General features: G+C 37.8%; 1 protein-coding gene across 1 annotated transcript in view; it reads right to left on the minus strand.

Moving 5' to 3' along the window:
• Positions 1–249: 249 nt before the first annotated feature.
• The window catches only part of mkxa (mohawk homeobox a), a 30,253-nt gene continuing 15,591 nt past the window's right edge, over positions 250–14,911 (minus strand). The window contains exons 5-6 of the mRNA XM_056255550.1: positions 2,060–2,093; positions 250–1,662 (exon numbers count right to left, since the gene is read on the minus strand). Of these exons, the coding sequence (XP_056111525.1) occupies positions 1,470–1,662; positions 2,060–2,093 (227 nt within the window). The 3' untranslated portion in view covers positions 250–1,469. The remainder of the gene's footprint in view (positions 1,663–2,059; positions 2,094–14,911) is intronic.

A 14,911-nucleotide genomic window follows, 5' to 3' on the forward strand; every position in this document is an offset into this window, starting at 1 on the left:
TTTCCCATTTTGCTCGAAAATGTACTAAAAATATGCTACACTACTCTGTAGAGCAGGAAACCAGGACATGGTATGTATGAATTATAGTCTCAGTGGGTGTTTGTGAATATTATTAGGGGTGGTAGTCAGATAAGTGCATGCAGCTTTTTGAATAAGTTTCTTTGGCCTGTCTCACCACAAGCAGGTGGAGACTTTCCTCAAAAAAAACAAAAAAAAAACAGAGAAACAACATAAGCAACTGTTACTGCGCTCACTTCAAAAGTGGCGTTTTAATTCTCTAAATTGTGTACTTGGCATCCATAACTCTAATGTAAATAACATTTGCAGTTTCTTTCCATTCAGTCAATACAAGGCTAACACAACTTGGTTTCACCAAAGGCAAAAACACTAACAAAAAGAGTAAAAACCGCAGGACAAACATGGAGATTGCAAAAAAAAAGATTGAACGTTCTCTGAATCAGAGATGTGGTAATACTGCTATGGTTTGTGTGGCTCTCGTACTTCTTGTAAACAGCGATTTGAGAGTAATTCTAACCAGCTGAGAGAGAACGGGGGTAAAACACGACTGGCCAAATCGTTCACTGCTTCCACTGAAGTACCTTGTTCTGAGCAGAAACTTGAGAAGGCAACACGTTCGGTTTAGCACTGATAATGGATTCATAAATATCCCTTTGGGTCACAGTCCTCGTCTCAAACAGATACAGATGAAACCTTGAAGTCTGGCTCTCTCTTTCTCATTGTGTGTCTGAGAAATGTGCATAACTGAGTTTATGAGAGGAAGCAGAGGCCGTAAGGAAGATCTCAAGTTTGATGTAGGCTGACTGAACTTATCTCTCGACTCACGGCTATTGTTGGCAGGTGACAGTTGAAGTTTTCAATTTTAGAGACAAAACAATGTCGTAGTCACAGCCACATGAGATATTAAGACAAAACATGCAGAAATGGCCTTAGGTTCATGTGCATGTCTTTGTGACTTGTGCTGATTTCATTTTAAGGTCAGCAGCTCTTGTCGGCTGTGAGAAGCAGAGAGAAGAGTGCGCTTCACACTCCTCCTGTCATTTCACCGTTCAACCTTTTATTTCATTCAGAGAGGACATGAACTGTACATTCTCACTAATCTCTCCTTTGAGATGCATGAAGGCACTTTGGTGCGATACAATACAAATTTCTGATTCATATCAAAATAAGTTAACATTGCAAAAGTGTCTCGTTCAGAAATACTGTCGTACTGACTATTCATCAACACTTATCAAAAAAGTTTGTGCGACCCAAAGGAAATGCACAAATCGGTGAACTGAACAAGTGCTGCATTTCAGGGCACTTTTCTCGTACTCATAACAATAAAAACAAACGTACCAAAAAAAATTCATTCTGTATCAGTACAACAAAGTAATAAACAATATTCAAAACAACAAGTTAATTCCAAAGGTAGAAGAGCGGGATCTTCTGCGTATGTGTGTGTGTGCGCATTAGTATTTGTGCAGGATAGGCACTTTAACAGTCTTGATTTCAGCTATGTGTGAGGATTTCTGGATGATGCAGCTGGTGGTGGTGGCGGTGGCCGTGTCCTTGGGCTGAGCCAGGTTAGTTAGGGCCATGGCCGCGTTGATTTCCCTCCAGTATGTCTCGTCTTTCCTCTGTCCCTTCTCCTTCTGCATGCTTCTGTTAACGTATATATAAAAAAACCTGTTATTGAAAGATGCTCACTAGTATGTAAGAATGATTCATTTACAGCCAAAGTTTAAAAGTTTAGACACACTTGACTAATGCTGTGTTCATGCCATGTCGTAATTACAGCACCGTAATTTCGTGATGGCAACACGTGACATTCGACTCCGAGCTGTTCACATCCTCAGACTGGGAATTATGCGTTTTTATGCCAACACTATCAACACCTACATGAATCTGCAGCGGTCAGGTGGTACAAGTAGGAGCTCGGCGAAGAGGTGAATCTCTTAATTACGACATGGCGTGAACACACCTTAAAATAATGTTAAGGGCACTTATTGATTTTTTTTTATTTATTTTTTATGTGCATGTCAGTTCCAGTCATACGCACCTGTCAAATTTATTTGATCCATGCTCCAAAGTCTCTGTAAATTCAAGCACAGGACAAACCCAGTGTCAATAACAAAACACTATCTTAAAACTGACAGATGTGACAAGCAGGCAAAGGCAGAGTAAGACAGAAAGTAAACATTCGGAGGACTTGTTTATGTGCTACTCTTGTGAATGGAGAGAGATGCTTCACTGACTGAGACTGTAGAGGCTTGTTTCCATTTACTCTGTGAATGGTGGAATCTTCCATATCCAGATGCTTGGCACAATAATAATGTGCTATTTGTTAAATGCAGAGGTCAACAACACACTTAAGGCTAATTACTTAATGGTAATCACCAGTTCCTCTACCACACACACACACATAGACACACGCACAAGGGTTTATACTGACAAATTATACATTTATGTATTTAACCAAAAACATATCTAACTGACTTATACTTAACGTTATGTTCGTGAATATAAAAATTAAATAATTGGCTTTTATATGATCATCAGACAAAAACCACAATATTATATGGAAAATATTTATTATACACTTATATTTAGTTTGTTTTTCTCTGACATTTTAACACTTTTGTATGAAAGCCTGTTTCTGCCACGAAAAAAAGGAGAATCCATTTATCTCACAATTCTGACTTTATTTCTCTCAATTCCAATTTTAAATCTTGCAATTTTAAGTTAACCTCACAATTGTGACGGTTTTTCCAAGAATTGTATGTTGATATCTCGCAATTTGGACTTTCATAATTGTGAGTTTATAACACACAATCACTTTATTTCTTGTAATTCCTAGTTTACATTTCGCAATTCTTACTTTTTCCTCTGAATTGCAAGTTTATATAATTTTTAAGGGGTATCTCATTTTGTGCAAGAAAAATGTGGTACATTTCATTACGTACAACTTAATGCATGAAATCAGATTCACAAAATGAATATTTCATTCACTAAATGTATTTTGTGATCCATTCACACCCTGTCGTCCACAAAATTAATCCGATGCAACCAAGTGATTTTGTTAAATATTAAATCAAAAATAAATCATAAGGCTGTTAGTCTTGACTTGCAAGTACAAACTGATCAAAATAATAAGTGTAGTAATGAAGTACTTTACACCTCTACACACATGCATGTCTTTTTTCCCCTCTTAATGTGCTCACCTAACCCTGCAATCTTGTAAAAGATATGTTACTGGACATGACAGTTATGGTTTAACATGTCTCACACTTTCATCTAGGATGAGTTTTACAGGCGCTGAATTCTCTAAATCCAGATCCAGGGTTTCGGTTTGAGTCAAACCTCATGCCTTTAGTCCGGATGTCTCGGTTCTCTCCCCTGAGGCAGCGCTTCTTATACGTTCACCTCATCCCATCCCAAACCCTGCGCTCACACACACCCCTTGGATCCGGAACGGACATTGGAGTGCTGCCCGGACACCTGCAGGGCCAAACAGCACCTAATCATCCCCAACGGCTCGTCTGAGCCGGTGTTAAACTTGTTTTTCCTCAAAAACCATTCACATGTGCGCTGAATGGCAACTGGGTGTTGAGGAATGGCCAGCAGCGGGCCAGCACTGCCTGAGGCTGGCGTGAGGCTGATTGGGAAATATCCTGTTGTGCTCAGCGTGTTCAGTAATAGTTTTACACGGCTGAGAATGAGCGTGTTAGTCAGAATAACAGTGTGCTTCCCCTCTCGATACTCACAGATGTGTTTGGGGTTCAATTAACCGAACCAGAGTGTGTGATTGCGAAACAAGTAGTTCATGTGAAGATGGAACGATTAGAGATCCTCCGCCGGGAAATCTTGCCTTAATTCATCCAGTCTGAGTTAGATTTCTGTCAATATCTTCCTGAATTTTCCCATAATGTTCCTGTCACAAAATTGAACGTCTTTCATATTCCTTGAATGTAAATCTGTGTCATCAGGTTCACTCAGCTGATGTCTTGTCAGGCACATGTTGTCCTCGTATCAGTTTTCTCTTTCTGTATCTTTCTGTACAGGATATGGTTGTTGTGGTTGTCTGTTCTCTGTTCTAGATAAGCTCTTGCTCTCCGAGGGTTTTTGATTTGCTGCACTTGATACAAACAACAAATCTAGATCTGTTTTTTGTCAAACGCAGGTATTCAGTCCTTAGCTACACTGTAACAAATTGCTGTAAAAATTACAGCAACTTACTGGCAATTTTGGTTGCCAGTAAGCCTGTACATTTTACAAGAGTACTGTAAATCATAAACTACAATTATACTGTAAAAAATACAGCACACCTGTAAAAACAGCAAAACAAGACCAGCTGTGAATTTACAGTTCTTTACTGTATTATTTACAGTATGTTACTGTTATTAATAATGCATTGAATTAAAACCTGAGACATCTCATTTCATTTGAGGAAATTTGCCATTAAATAGTTATACCATGAGCTAATTTCATTTGAGTCTACTAAGAAAAAGACTTTATGAGTTAACTAGAAACATACATTTAACTAAATCCTACTAGATAACAACAGCACACATGAATGAGTTGAATAACTTTAATGCATCAGCAAATACACAGTCACTGCCTTTAAATAAAGCAACTTTCAGCTTAACCTCAGTGTTTCTCTGCTCCTCCTGAACTGAAGCACAGGCTCTACTCTTCAACACAATGGTGACACACAAAACTCAACAGAAACACTTTAAATCCCAACAGATTAAACACTAACAGATCTCCACTATATCATTATGTGCAAAAACACCTAAAATCACATAAAGTAATTCACATAATTTTACTTTTTTGTTTAGTATATTTGACTGTGAGATTTTTCAGGAAACAACTGACTTCAGCCACAGCCTTAGAGGAAATCCACTGAGGAGAAAAGAAGACATTAAATCTGTGAAGATCTCAGCAGAGGAGGATTAAACAACTCCACAAACAGCATTACCAGCTTCACTTATTACTAACCAGACTCACTTTATTTCTGTCATAATCAGACTTACTGAGAAATAGCTGAGGGTTAGATGTTGATGATTTATTGAAAATATTTCATTTGAAGTTACCATGATCGTGATTAGTGTTTACTTTAGTTGGGCTTGATAAGTTTAACATTAGTTTTACTTTGACTACTATAACCATGTCTTTATGAGACAAATTTGTTATGGCAATAAAAGTCAAGTAAAATGATGTTCAGTTGTTGATGGATGTCTATTGATATCAGCCTTGACAACATCTAGTGGCTGATCTTGATCAGAATAATTTTTTGATTATGAATTTGAGGTTATAATAGATTTCTCCTTACTGATTGGTATAGTCGTGTGGTTCTACAGCATGATGATGATATTCAGTTGTGATTATATAAGGTAATTTGTGTTTGACATATATAAGATTCACAAAACCTTTCAAGCAACTGGAACACACGTGTATCAAGAATCAGCATATGAACCTCAACTATGGTGACAAACATAATATAGATAGATCAACTCTGAACATCACAAATCAAGCTACTAAAAACTCACATCAAAAAACAACAACAAAAATAAAAGCACATGGTAAGAAGAAAAGAAAATAAGACAATTCAGCTGCATAATTTATGCATGCTGCAATGCATGCTGGGAGTTCTGTATTAAGGTGATACCCAGCATGCATTGCAACATGAAGCGTTTCATTTGAGTGTCACCATTGTTGAGATTCATACGCTGATTGTTGATGTCTGTGTGTGACTTAATAACATGATGGTTTTTTAAACTATCTATGCCATATTGTTTTTAAAATCATTCAAATGATAATCCTGTTAAATTGTCTTATGGGAAATCGCTATATTAATCAATTATATGGAAAGAACCATATGACTGAGAAGATATTCCACTCTGGGTGAAATGAGGTGCTACTGATCTGTAAGCTCTTTTGATGACATCATCAATACACAGCCAGAGTCGCCAGATTTCTTTTCTCTTGGCTTTATTGCTATAACTGTTGTGTCTTATAAACACACAGGTAAAGCAGCCAGAGAAAAACTAATGTTGCAATGTCAAGGGTAACAGCCCAACTAAAGCCAACACTTATCACCATCATGGTGACTACAAACTAAACCATAAATCATCAACATCTAAACCTCAGTTAATTCTCAAAAAGACCTTGACAAGTGATGCTGGTAATGAGTTATTTACTCCTCCTCTGCTGAGATCTTTAGATATGTACTGTCTTCTTTTCTTTTCAGTTGATTAAATATATGGCTCTGGCTGGAAGTCAGTAGTTTACTATACAAGCTAAGTCAAATTTACTAAACAAAATAAGTTATTTTCTGTGCATGTATTTATGTGACAATAAATGTGAAATGTGATTATATATTTATATGAATGACTGCTCAGGAGAGTAAATGCTGAAATGAAGTGTGATTTTATGTGTTTTTGCACATAATGATATAGTGGAGATCTGTTAGTGTTTAAGGTTCTGTTGGGATTTAAAGTGTTTCTGTTGCGTTTTGTGTGTCACCATTGTGTTGAAGAGTAGAACCTGTGCTTTAGTTCAGGATGAGCAGAGAAACACTGAGGTTATGCTGCGTGTTGCTTTATTTAAAGGCAGTGACTGTAGTTGCTGATATATTGATGATCTTTTTGTTAAGTTCGTCAATTCAGGTGTATGCTGTTGTTAACTAACAATTATCTGCAAGAGGATTGAGTTAAAGAGATGGTTTGTTAACTCATTTAAATTAATTTTATTTTTTTTAGTGGACTCAAATGAAATAAAATCACAGTATAAATATGAAATGTCAATTGACCAATTTAAGATAATCGGTTTCCTCAAATTATCAAATAATCATACTGTAAATAATACAATAAAGAACTGTAAATTCACAGCTGCTCTTGTTTTTCTGCTTTTACAGGTGTGCTGTATTTTTTACAGTTAATTGTAGTTTATGATTTACGGTAATCTTGTAAAATTTACAGGCTTACTGGCAACCAAAATTGCCAGTAAGTTGCTGTAAATTTTACAGTAAATTTTTTACAGTGTATACATGCCATTAAACCTTGAAATTATTACACTGTTTCCCCCCCAGTATTCAGCTCTTCCAAGTTTGCTCTTTCCTCGGTCTCGTAACTGTCTCTTCTGTCTTGGACAAGTTCATTTATCAATGCTGTAATGATAAATACAAACCATACAGACTGCATAGAAACTGCTACTGTGAAAATTCAGGTTTGGTTTCCTAAAAATACCAGTTGCAGGACTGAATATGAATTTGATTTGGACACCATTCAGATAGTGTGATAGAGCTGCTGTTTTTGTCTGACATTATTACCGCAGTGACAGTAGCTCAGTTTACTCTCTTGGCAGTTGTACGATTGGTTTCTACTGACGACCACTTGCCTAACAAATAAAGACAACAACCTTCTCCCATTCCTCACTCCTAAATCATGGCTGGTAATGGTATCTAATCTTCTAAATAACATGAATCTCCTGATGGTCAGGAATAGAGGAAATGAAGGAGAGGGAGAAAAAGATGTGAAGCTACTAGAATATAAAAGATAGAATCAGTAGAAAAAAGAAATGGCAATTATATCATTATAGAAATACACTATGAATGCGATGATTTTATACAGATCTTATATGATGAATGTTTTTCATTTCTGAATTAGAATTCAGTTAGATATTTTTTGTAGTCAAACATGACTAGGTGGTGTAACAGGAGGTTTTAATAAGGACAACATTTTTTGTGAAAGTCACCATGAAATCAGAGATAGCTGCAGGTCGGAGTAATGGGTGTGCCAAAACTAACCCCTGACCCTACACCCTAACAGTCAGCTTTCGCAACCAATTGTAAAGACCTTTTCGGCAGGCCCATTACTCCGACCTGCAGATACCCACACTTGTATTTTATGGAATATTTAAGTATTTATTATAAACGATTAATCTGTAAACATTTTTTTAAATGCATGTACCCCTGTAACCTTTAATCGAAATAACTTCTCCTCCCTCTACAAAGGCATCTCTTTTCTGATGATGTGTTTACTTGCACGAGGGCGGGACAACCTGTCACTTACATGAGATAACAGCAATAGCAAACCACAATGATCCAACGATCAATTCCCGATGGACAAAATTAAATCCCGCCCTACATTTTTCTTGTTCGCGAAGCCGATTTACTCAAATAGACTATACAATAGGTAAGAAAAGATCATCACAACATTGACTAAAGCTGAAACCCTTGAAAAACTTCTTGAAAAAAAAATTTGCTTGCTCAACATTTAAATAGTCTGGTTCAGTGTTTACAGTAAGCTGATCATGCAGCACGTTATCAGAGTTCCTCTGAAACCCTCCACTTCCCCCAGCTCCACCAGTATAGCAAGTCCATACTTCCTGTGCAGCAGCAGCGTGTGTATCAGCTCCACCAAGACCAGTACAACTACAACCTGGCTCTCGTTTTGATTTCGGTGCCAGAATCAAATCACTTCTGAATTACCAAGGGTGCTCTAGTGGAGTGCAGATGTAGGCTAAGCAACGGCTCCACCATAGCACTGTACAGTGGTACTTTTAAGATTATTTACAAGTCATCACTTTTACTAACAATTGGAATAATAGATTAATAGCAAAATATTTTTTATATTCTAGTCTACCTTTACATTGCTTTAATGCATTACTATTTTAACATGTCATATTTCTGTCCCGTGCAGAATGAATACAGCATTTATATGTAGATATCACTTCCGAAACTTTACAGAATGAAATTGGTCGTTGGTCTTCTAGCAGCATGAAAAACAATAGTTTTATTCAATGCATTATACAGTATGGGCTCGAAAGCAAGCCATGACCGCTCCCTTTACAATCACCAAACACTGTCAGTTCATCGTGATCTCACAAAGTTCCGTTATAATCATTACAATTATAATCCGTTAAAACTTTGCTTATTAATGAGAGGTTTCGCAAGCCTGCGTAACTCAGCACTGACTCTGAATAAAAACTCAGATTTGTGTTGACCTCTTAAACACAATCGCCAACCAGTGATTGGCTACATTGCTCACCGCTGCAAAAACACTTTGTAAATAGATACATTTGACTTTCTCTAGAGAGCAAACACAAATATGCACTAGAGCATTTGACAAATCTGTTTCACCAATATAGTATTACAGTATCAACTGAGGGTGCTCTTGCTTGCGTTTGAGGGTGCTTAGCACATTCTAGCACCCCTGTAGAACCAGGCCTGCTAAGGGGGCTTGTCTGCATGCAGCATCAAGCGACCTTCTTTAGAAAGCAGACTGTGACTCCACTATTTCTCCCCCAGGAAGACACTCCGCTGAAAAGTAGATGCGGACCTACTGAACCTACTGCAATTTCCAAATGCTGCTGCCTAAAACATCTAAAACTCAGATTTTTTCAAAACAATGGCAATGCCAAAAAAATTATAAATCCTCTATAAATCAAACTGTGCTTGTTGTTACTATTTTTCGGGTGTTTTTTTATTTTATTTAATTTTTTTTAATTCTCCTTTTTGCAGCGTTTGCTACTGAACGAAATTCTGACATGGCTCTGTTAGCTGTGAGTTGGGGGACTTGTGTGATGCTCAATAAAACTGCTGCTAAAGAGGCCTGATGGGTTGAAAATCCCCAGTACACTTACCATCACCACAGGGAACAGGAAGAGAGAGACAGAAAGAAGTGCTACAAAGAAGACTTTTATATCTCGGCCAGGTACAGATAGATCAGACCAGCAAATATCTGCCACAGATGTATGGTCTTTATTCACTACTCACTGCTGCAAAAACCAACAATTGCTTTCAATTATTCAGACAAATAAATACACACACACATAATATTACACACTGATGAACAAGAAATATAAAAATGCTTAAAGTGATAGTTGAGTAGAGTTTTGAACTATGACAACTCTCTGAATAGTTTAATAATGTTAATGAATATGACAATATTAATGCATTTAGGATTGGTAGAGCATGTATGGGCTTGCTACTGCCAATAGATTGGCAGACACGCTGCCATGAGGATGTAAGACATTCTGCTGCTGCATGAATAGGCATTAGGCATACATAAATCCTGTTTAAATCTAGACAGGTGGAGTTGGGGGAAGTGGAGGGTTTCTCTGAAAACATCCTGCAGGGTCAGCTTACACTGAACCAGACGATTTAAATGTTGAGCAAGTAAGCTCATTGACTGCAGGATCAGCAGAGCAAATTAGCTTGTGCTATATGTAATGATACGATTGCTTGCTGATTGCATGTAAGGACTTTATTTACTCATCCTCATGTCATTTTAAACCTTGTTTGACTTACTTTCCTGTATGGAACAAAAAAGAACTGCGTTTATATTGTTTTTATCCATATAATGAAAGTCATTGAGGTCCAAAACCACATTAGACCCCTTTTTCTTTAAAATGTCTAGTTTTGTGTTGCACAGAGGAAAGAAAGTCATACATGTGGCCTTCTCATTGTCTAACACAGAGAACACTTTAATCTTTCTGTCCTTGGATTGCAAAGGTTTACCAGAAGAACAAAACTTGAAATCAAGGGTAGCTTTTGAATCGTCCATATATACAGTAGAATAGTAATGGTATGACAACTCTATAGGGATGGTTGAATGGACATTGGCAGTGTGGACGATTGTGTAAACTATTGCAGAATGGTCTGTTTCTGTGCAAACTCTCAATGAGCGATCACAACTGAGACAGAATGGCATCATGGTTGGCATGTCAAAGCAGACTGGGGCTGGAATTATACCTCCATCCATCCATTCATTTGTTCTTTTGATCATCCATCTATCAGTTGCGTGAAGAGAAGTGACAAATGGAATCTGGGCAAGATGTCATAGCTTTTTGGCTTCGGAGCCACGCAGACGAGAATGGAAAATACGTCAATGTCACTCTGGTGACTGAGTGTGGCACGTACTGCTTTAAAGCCATTGAGACACATCCCGGCATGTAGAACAAAGAAAGGCGGTTATGAATTCAATAAGATAACTCACTAAAATTAGTGAACATCAGAAAATGGCTGGCGATGAATTTGAATTTGTCACATTTATACCGGAGAAATCAGGAAAGTTTGCTGTTTTCCCAAACCCATGACCATAATCCCTGCCTGTTTTTACTGATTTATAAAATAGCAGTCACATCTTTCACAGCCTTTAAAATAAAGGAGAGGAAAATTGGTTCTGCCCAAAGCAGACAGACATCATAAGTTCTTGTGTCTCATTTTTACAACGGCCAATGTGTGCTTCAGAAAGATGAACGTTGTTCTTTAATAATGTCATAGAAGGCCTGTGAATGATGTTAAGATGAAGCTGGCGTGTGTCGTCTCAGCTCTGCCAGCTCTTCCCTCACTAGCTGTCCCGGATGGCAATCATCAACATCCATGCCATCCCTCTGTCTCGCTCTCTCTTTTGAGCGTGTCTCTTCTGGTCACTCTATGGATAAATCTATCTCAAACAGTCTGAGTTTGTCTTTTGGTTTGCTTCCATTTTTCTGACTGTTTCCTGTGATCATCATTTCTGTTCTGTTTCTCTCTTCAACTCGTCTCTGACGTTCACCGTTTTTTTTTTTTTTAAGTCTAATGTCTTGGTTCTTGTTTTCCCATTGCCTTCCCAGATCATACTTTTGGTTGAGGTTTCTTTCTCTGTAATGACCGTCTTTAAACAGCAGCCCCATTACTGACACTATTCTTCCATTCTCTCCATTCCATTCACGTTTATCAGTAATCGCTGCACTATAAATATCCATGATTTCTGGGTTAGGGTGGTTGGAAGAGGCATGAGGCCCAACAGAAGAGTGAAGAATGATAGTGATTCTTTGCACATGACATGTTCTCGTAATATTTAAAAACTCTCCCTGGTGAAAAACACAACAGTCTGGACACTGTTGGACTTCCTTTTCTCTGAGCCTTTGAATCACAGCACATTAATCTGTGATGGATCAAACTGAGTTGAGGGTGCTGACATGTTCTGGGCTGTGAATTTGACTGGTGGGCAGAAAGAACAACCAAACAGTGGCAATACTGTATGGGGGTAAACAGGGTGAGAGAGAGACAGACAGAAAAGCATATTTCAGAATCATGGACACGGCCACTCATAAACCATTAAAGCTCATCCTAAGACTTTTAGGATTTCTTTGGTCTGCACAGCAGATGACAAACAATAACAGTATGATCACGGTCAAAATAAAGCAGCTGCCACCAATGGCACTTGCAGCTTCAGCATCGGTGTGTGAAATGTTTTAAATCTTGCCCTCATTTTGTATTTATCAGTCCGAATAAACACAAATCACCACAACAAAAACTCTACCAGCCAAATAACAGAACAGTCTGTACCAGGGTCAAAAATTAAATAGGGCATTGGGCAAGAATGCAACAGAAATTGACAAATGTTTCAAATGGAGGGTCAAAATGATCCTGTAGTCAACTTATCTTGTTTTATTGTGTTATGTAACATTATATTTAATGATATACGCTACTTTAGGCCTATGTAGTGATGGGTTATAGGCAGGTGTACACAGGACTGGTGCGCATGCGTGGTAAAGAATAAACAATGTGCAGCAGAAAACGTGGAGGGAAGCGCTTTTGAGTACCAAAATTTTGGGGGACAGGGACACGTTTACTGACTGGAGTAGGATTTTTCTCCATCTCTGTTAAGATGGCAATCATGATGATAAAAGTGTTCATTAATTATTAGGGGTGCAACGGATCGCAGTTGATCCGTGATCCGTACGGAGCAGTCCCCACATGTGATTCGCGGATTAACTGCTAAGTTTAACCATCATAGAGTGAAAGTTTATCATTTGGACGTGTTTTACTTTGCCAATTTACACATTCAAATGATTTTTAACACTGAAAAGGTGGCAAAAATCAGGACTTGCACATCCTCACACACCCGAAGCGCATGCATGCACGCAGAGAGAGAGAGTTTCAGACAGCGTTTGGACACTGAATTGATTCCTCTTTCGCGTTTACTTATGCTTGAATGAACACACACACACAAAATTATGTCAAAATACCCTTCTCAGCAAGTATTCTCTAGGTAATGTCATAAGTGAACAGTTGAGAATAAACCGCAAGTGTGTCAGAATATTCGGTCTGTGCATTAGGTCTTAAAGTGACAGCAGCCTAAAATTCCGCCTCTTGTCTGTGCCATTAATGTTAATAGAATTTAAAAAAACATCATCATCATCATCTACCATGTTAGAGAGAACAGAGGAAAGTGAGGAGATGGTGAAAGTGATGACTACAGCTTGTAGGATAAGTGTGCCGCCTACAGTTTGAGTACCAAGCATCTCCGGGTGCTCCCTTGAGAACCAGACCAAAAATAGGCTAAAGACACTGCAGCTGTCTGATTATTTTTTATATTCACTGTCTCAAACATATATGCTGTTGCATATGTAGCTATGCTGGGGTGTTTTTTCATAAAAATATTTCTCTAAAACTCTGACAGGAGACAGTAGAGAGAGTCTGTCTGTCTAGAAAAATTACAGTTATTTAATTCAGTGTTTGTGTAATTATATCTTGTACATTTGTTTTATAGCTACTTTTATATTTTCATGTTGAATTGATTTCATAATTAGGTGCAACTGTCCACATTAAAAAATTGATTAATTGTAGTATTTAACATAAATGAATGGCGATACACCTTACATATTTGCCCGCTGGAATTGATTTTAAGGCCTTAAAGGGAATATGTTAACCAAAAATGTAAATTCTGTCATCGTTTTGTCATCATCACCCTCATGTCGTTCCAAACTGGTATGCCATTCTTTCTTCTGTAGAACATAAAAGAATATTTTGAGAAAAGTCAATGGTAAACAAAACTGTTTGATTACCACAATTTTTTTATATATATTTCTTTTTGGGAACTATCCCTTAACAACAGTTCATTTCTGACACTGGTCTGTACATGATCAAGGAAACGCGATCAAGGAAAAGACTTTTTGTTGGCAGGTATATTTCATCATCTCTCAGAGGAATCCAGTCTTGACCATTAACAAGAGGTCACCCACTGGCTTCCTGTTCTGGACACGGACGTGTGGATCCGCTATTTGCTAATGGCTGGACGATTGATTCCGATCTCTCACCCTATCAGTCCCTATAAAAGTCGCACAAACAGACTTCAAACACGCTAGCAAGAGAACATAGCACACCACTGAGGTATTACAGACGGTATCTGCATCCTGACGTATTTCAGGAAGAGAGACGAAGAGAGGGAGAGAGAGACGGGCTCATGCTGAAAGCATTTGCCTAAAGTGTTATCAGACGTAGATAAGGCTCCATCTAGAACGCATCACAAACCTTTTTCAGCTCCAATAAAATTCAGTTTTGCTTCAGCTTTAGAGTCATTCCAAAATGGAAAAACAATTAAAAGCAAGCAACTTTGGAATCATTGCAAATGATTTTGCCGAATGGAAAATCTTGTTTTGATCTCGTATTACATGTTTCTTTGCAAGTTAATTCTGCCCAGAGATGACAACAGAATTGCTTTCGACCACAACCTCAGGGAAAAAACAGTGAGTGTAACATAACAATGTTTGAAAGTGTTTTCTGAACTAAATAATGATTGCAGACTTGATCCAAAAAATACATAGTGAAATGAATTGCTATGATGTTCCTTCAACTTCAAGGTTTGCTCACACGCACATTCTCTCTCTTTATCGTGTGCTCTCTGATTCTCCGATTTCTATTTTCATCTGTTAATCTATTCTTGTGAAACTGCCTCTTTTTGTTTTCCCCCTTCATACAAAACTTTACTTTCCAAGTTAGAGCATCAGAAAGAGTATAGCAGGGCCTGTGTTTTTGTCTGAGTCTTTTATTTTATAGCCATTAGTTTCTCCACACTCATCTAATAGTCTCCCATCATTCACTGTTTCTTTCCTCCTGTCTGCTATCTATTCTCACATG

The sequence above is a fragment of the Rhinichthys klamathensis genome, unplaced genomic scaffold (genome assembly GCF_029890125.1).
Source record: "Rhinichthys klamathensis goyatoka isolate OS25496 unplaced genomic scaffold, OSU_Roscu_1.1 h1tg000121l_1, whole genome shotgun sequence".
Lineage (NCBI taxonomy): Eukaryota > Metazoa > Chordata > Actinopteri > Cypriniformes > Leuciscidae > Rhinichthys > Rhinichthys klamathensis.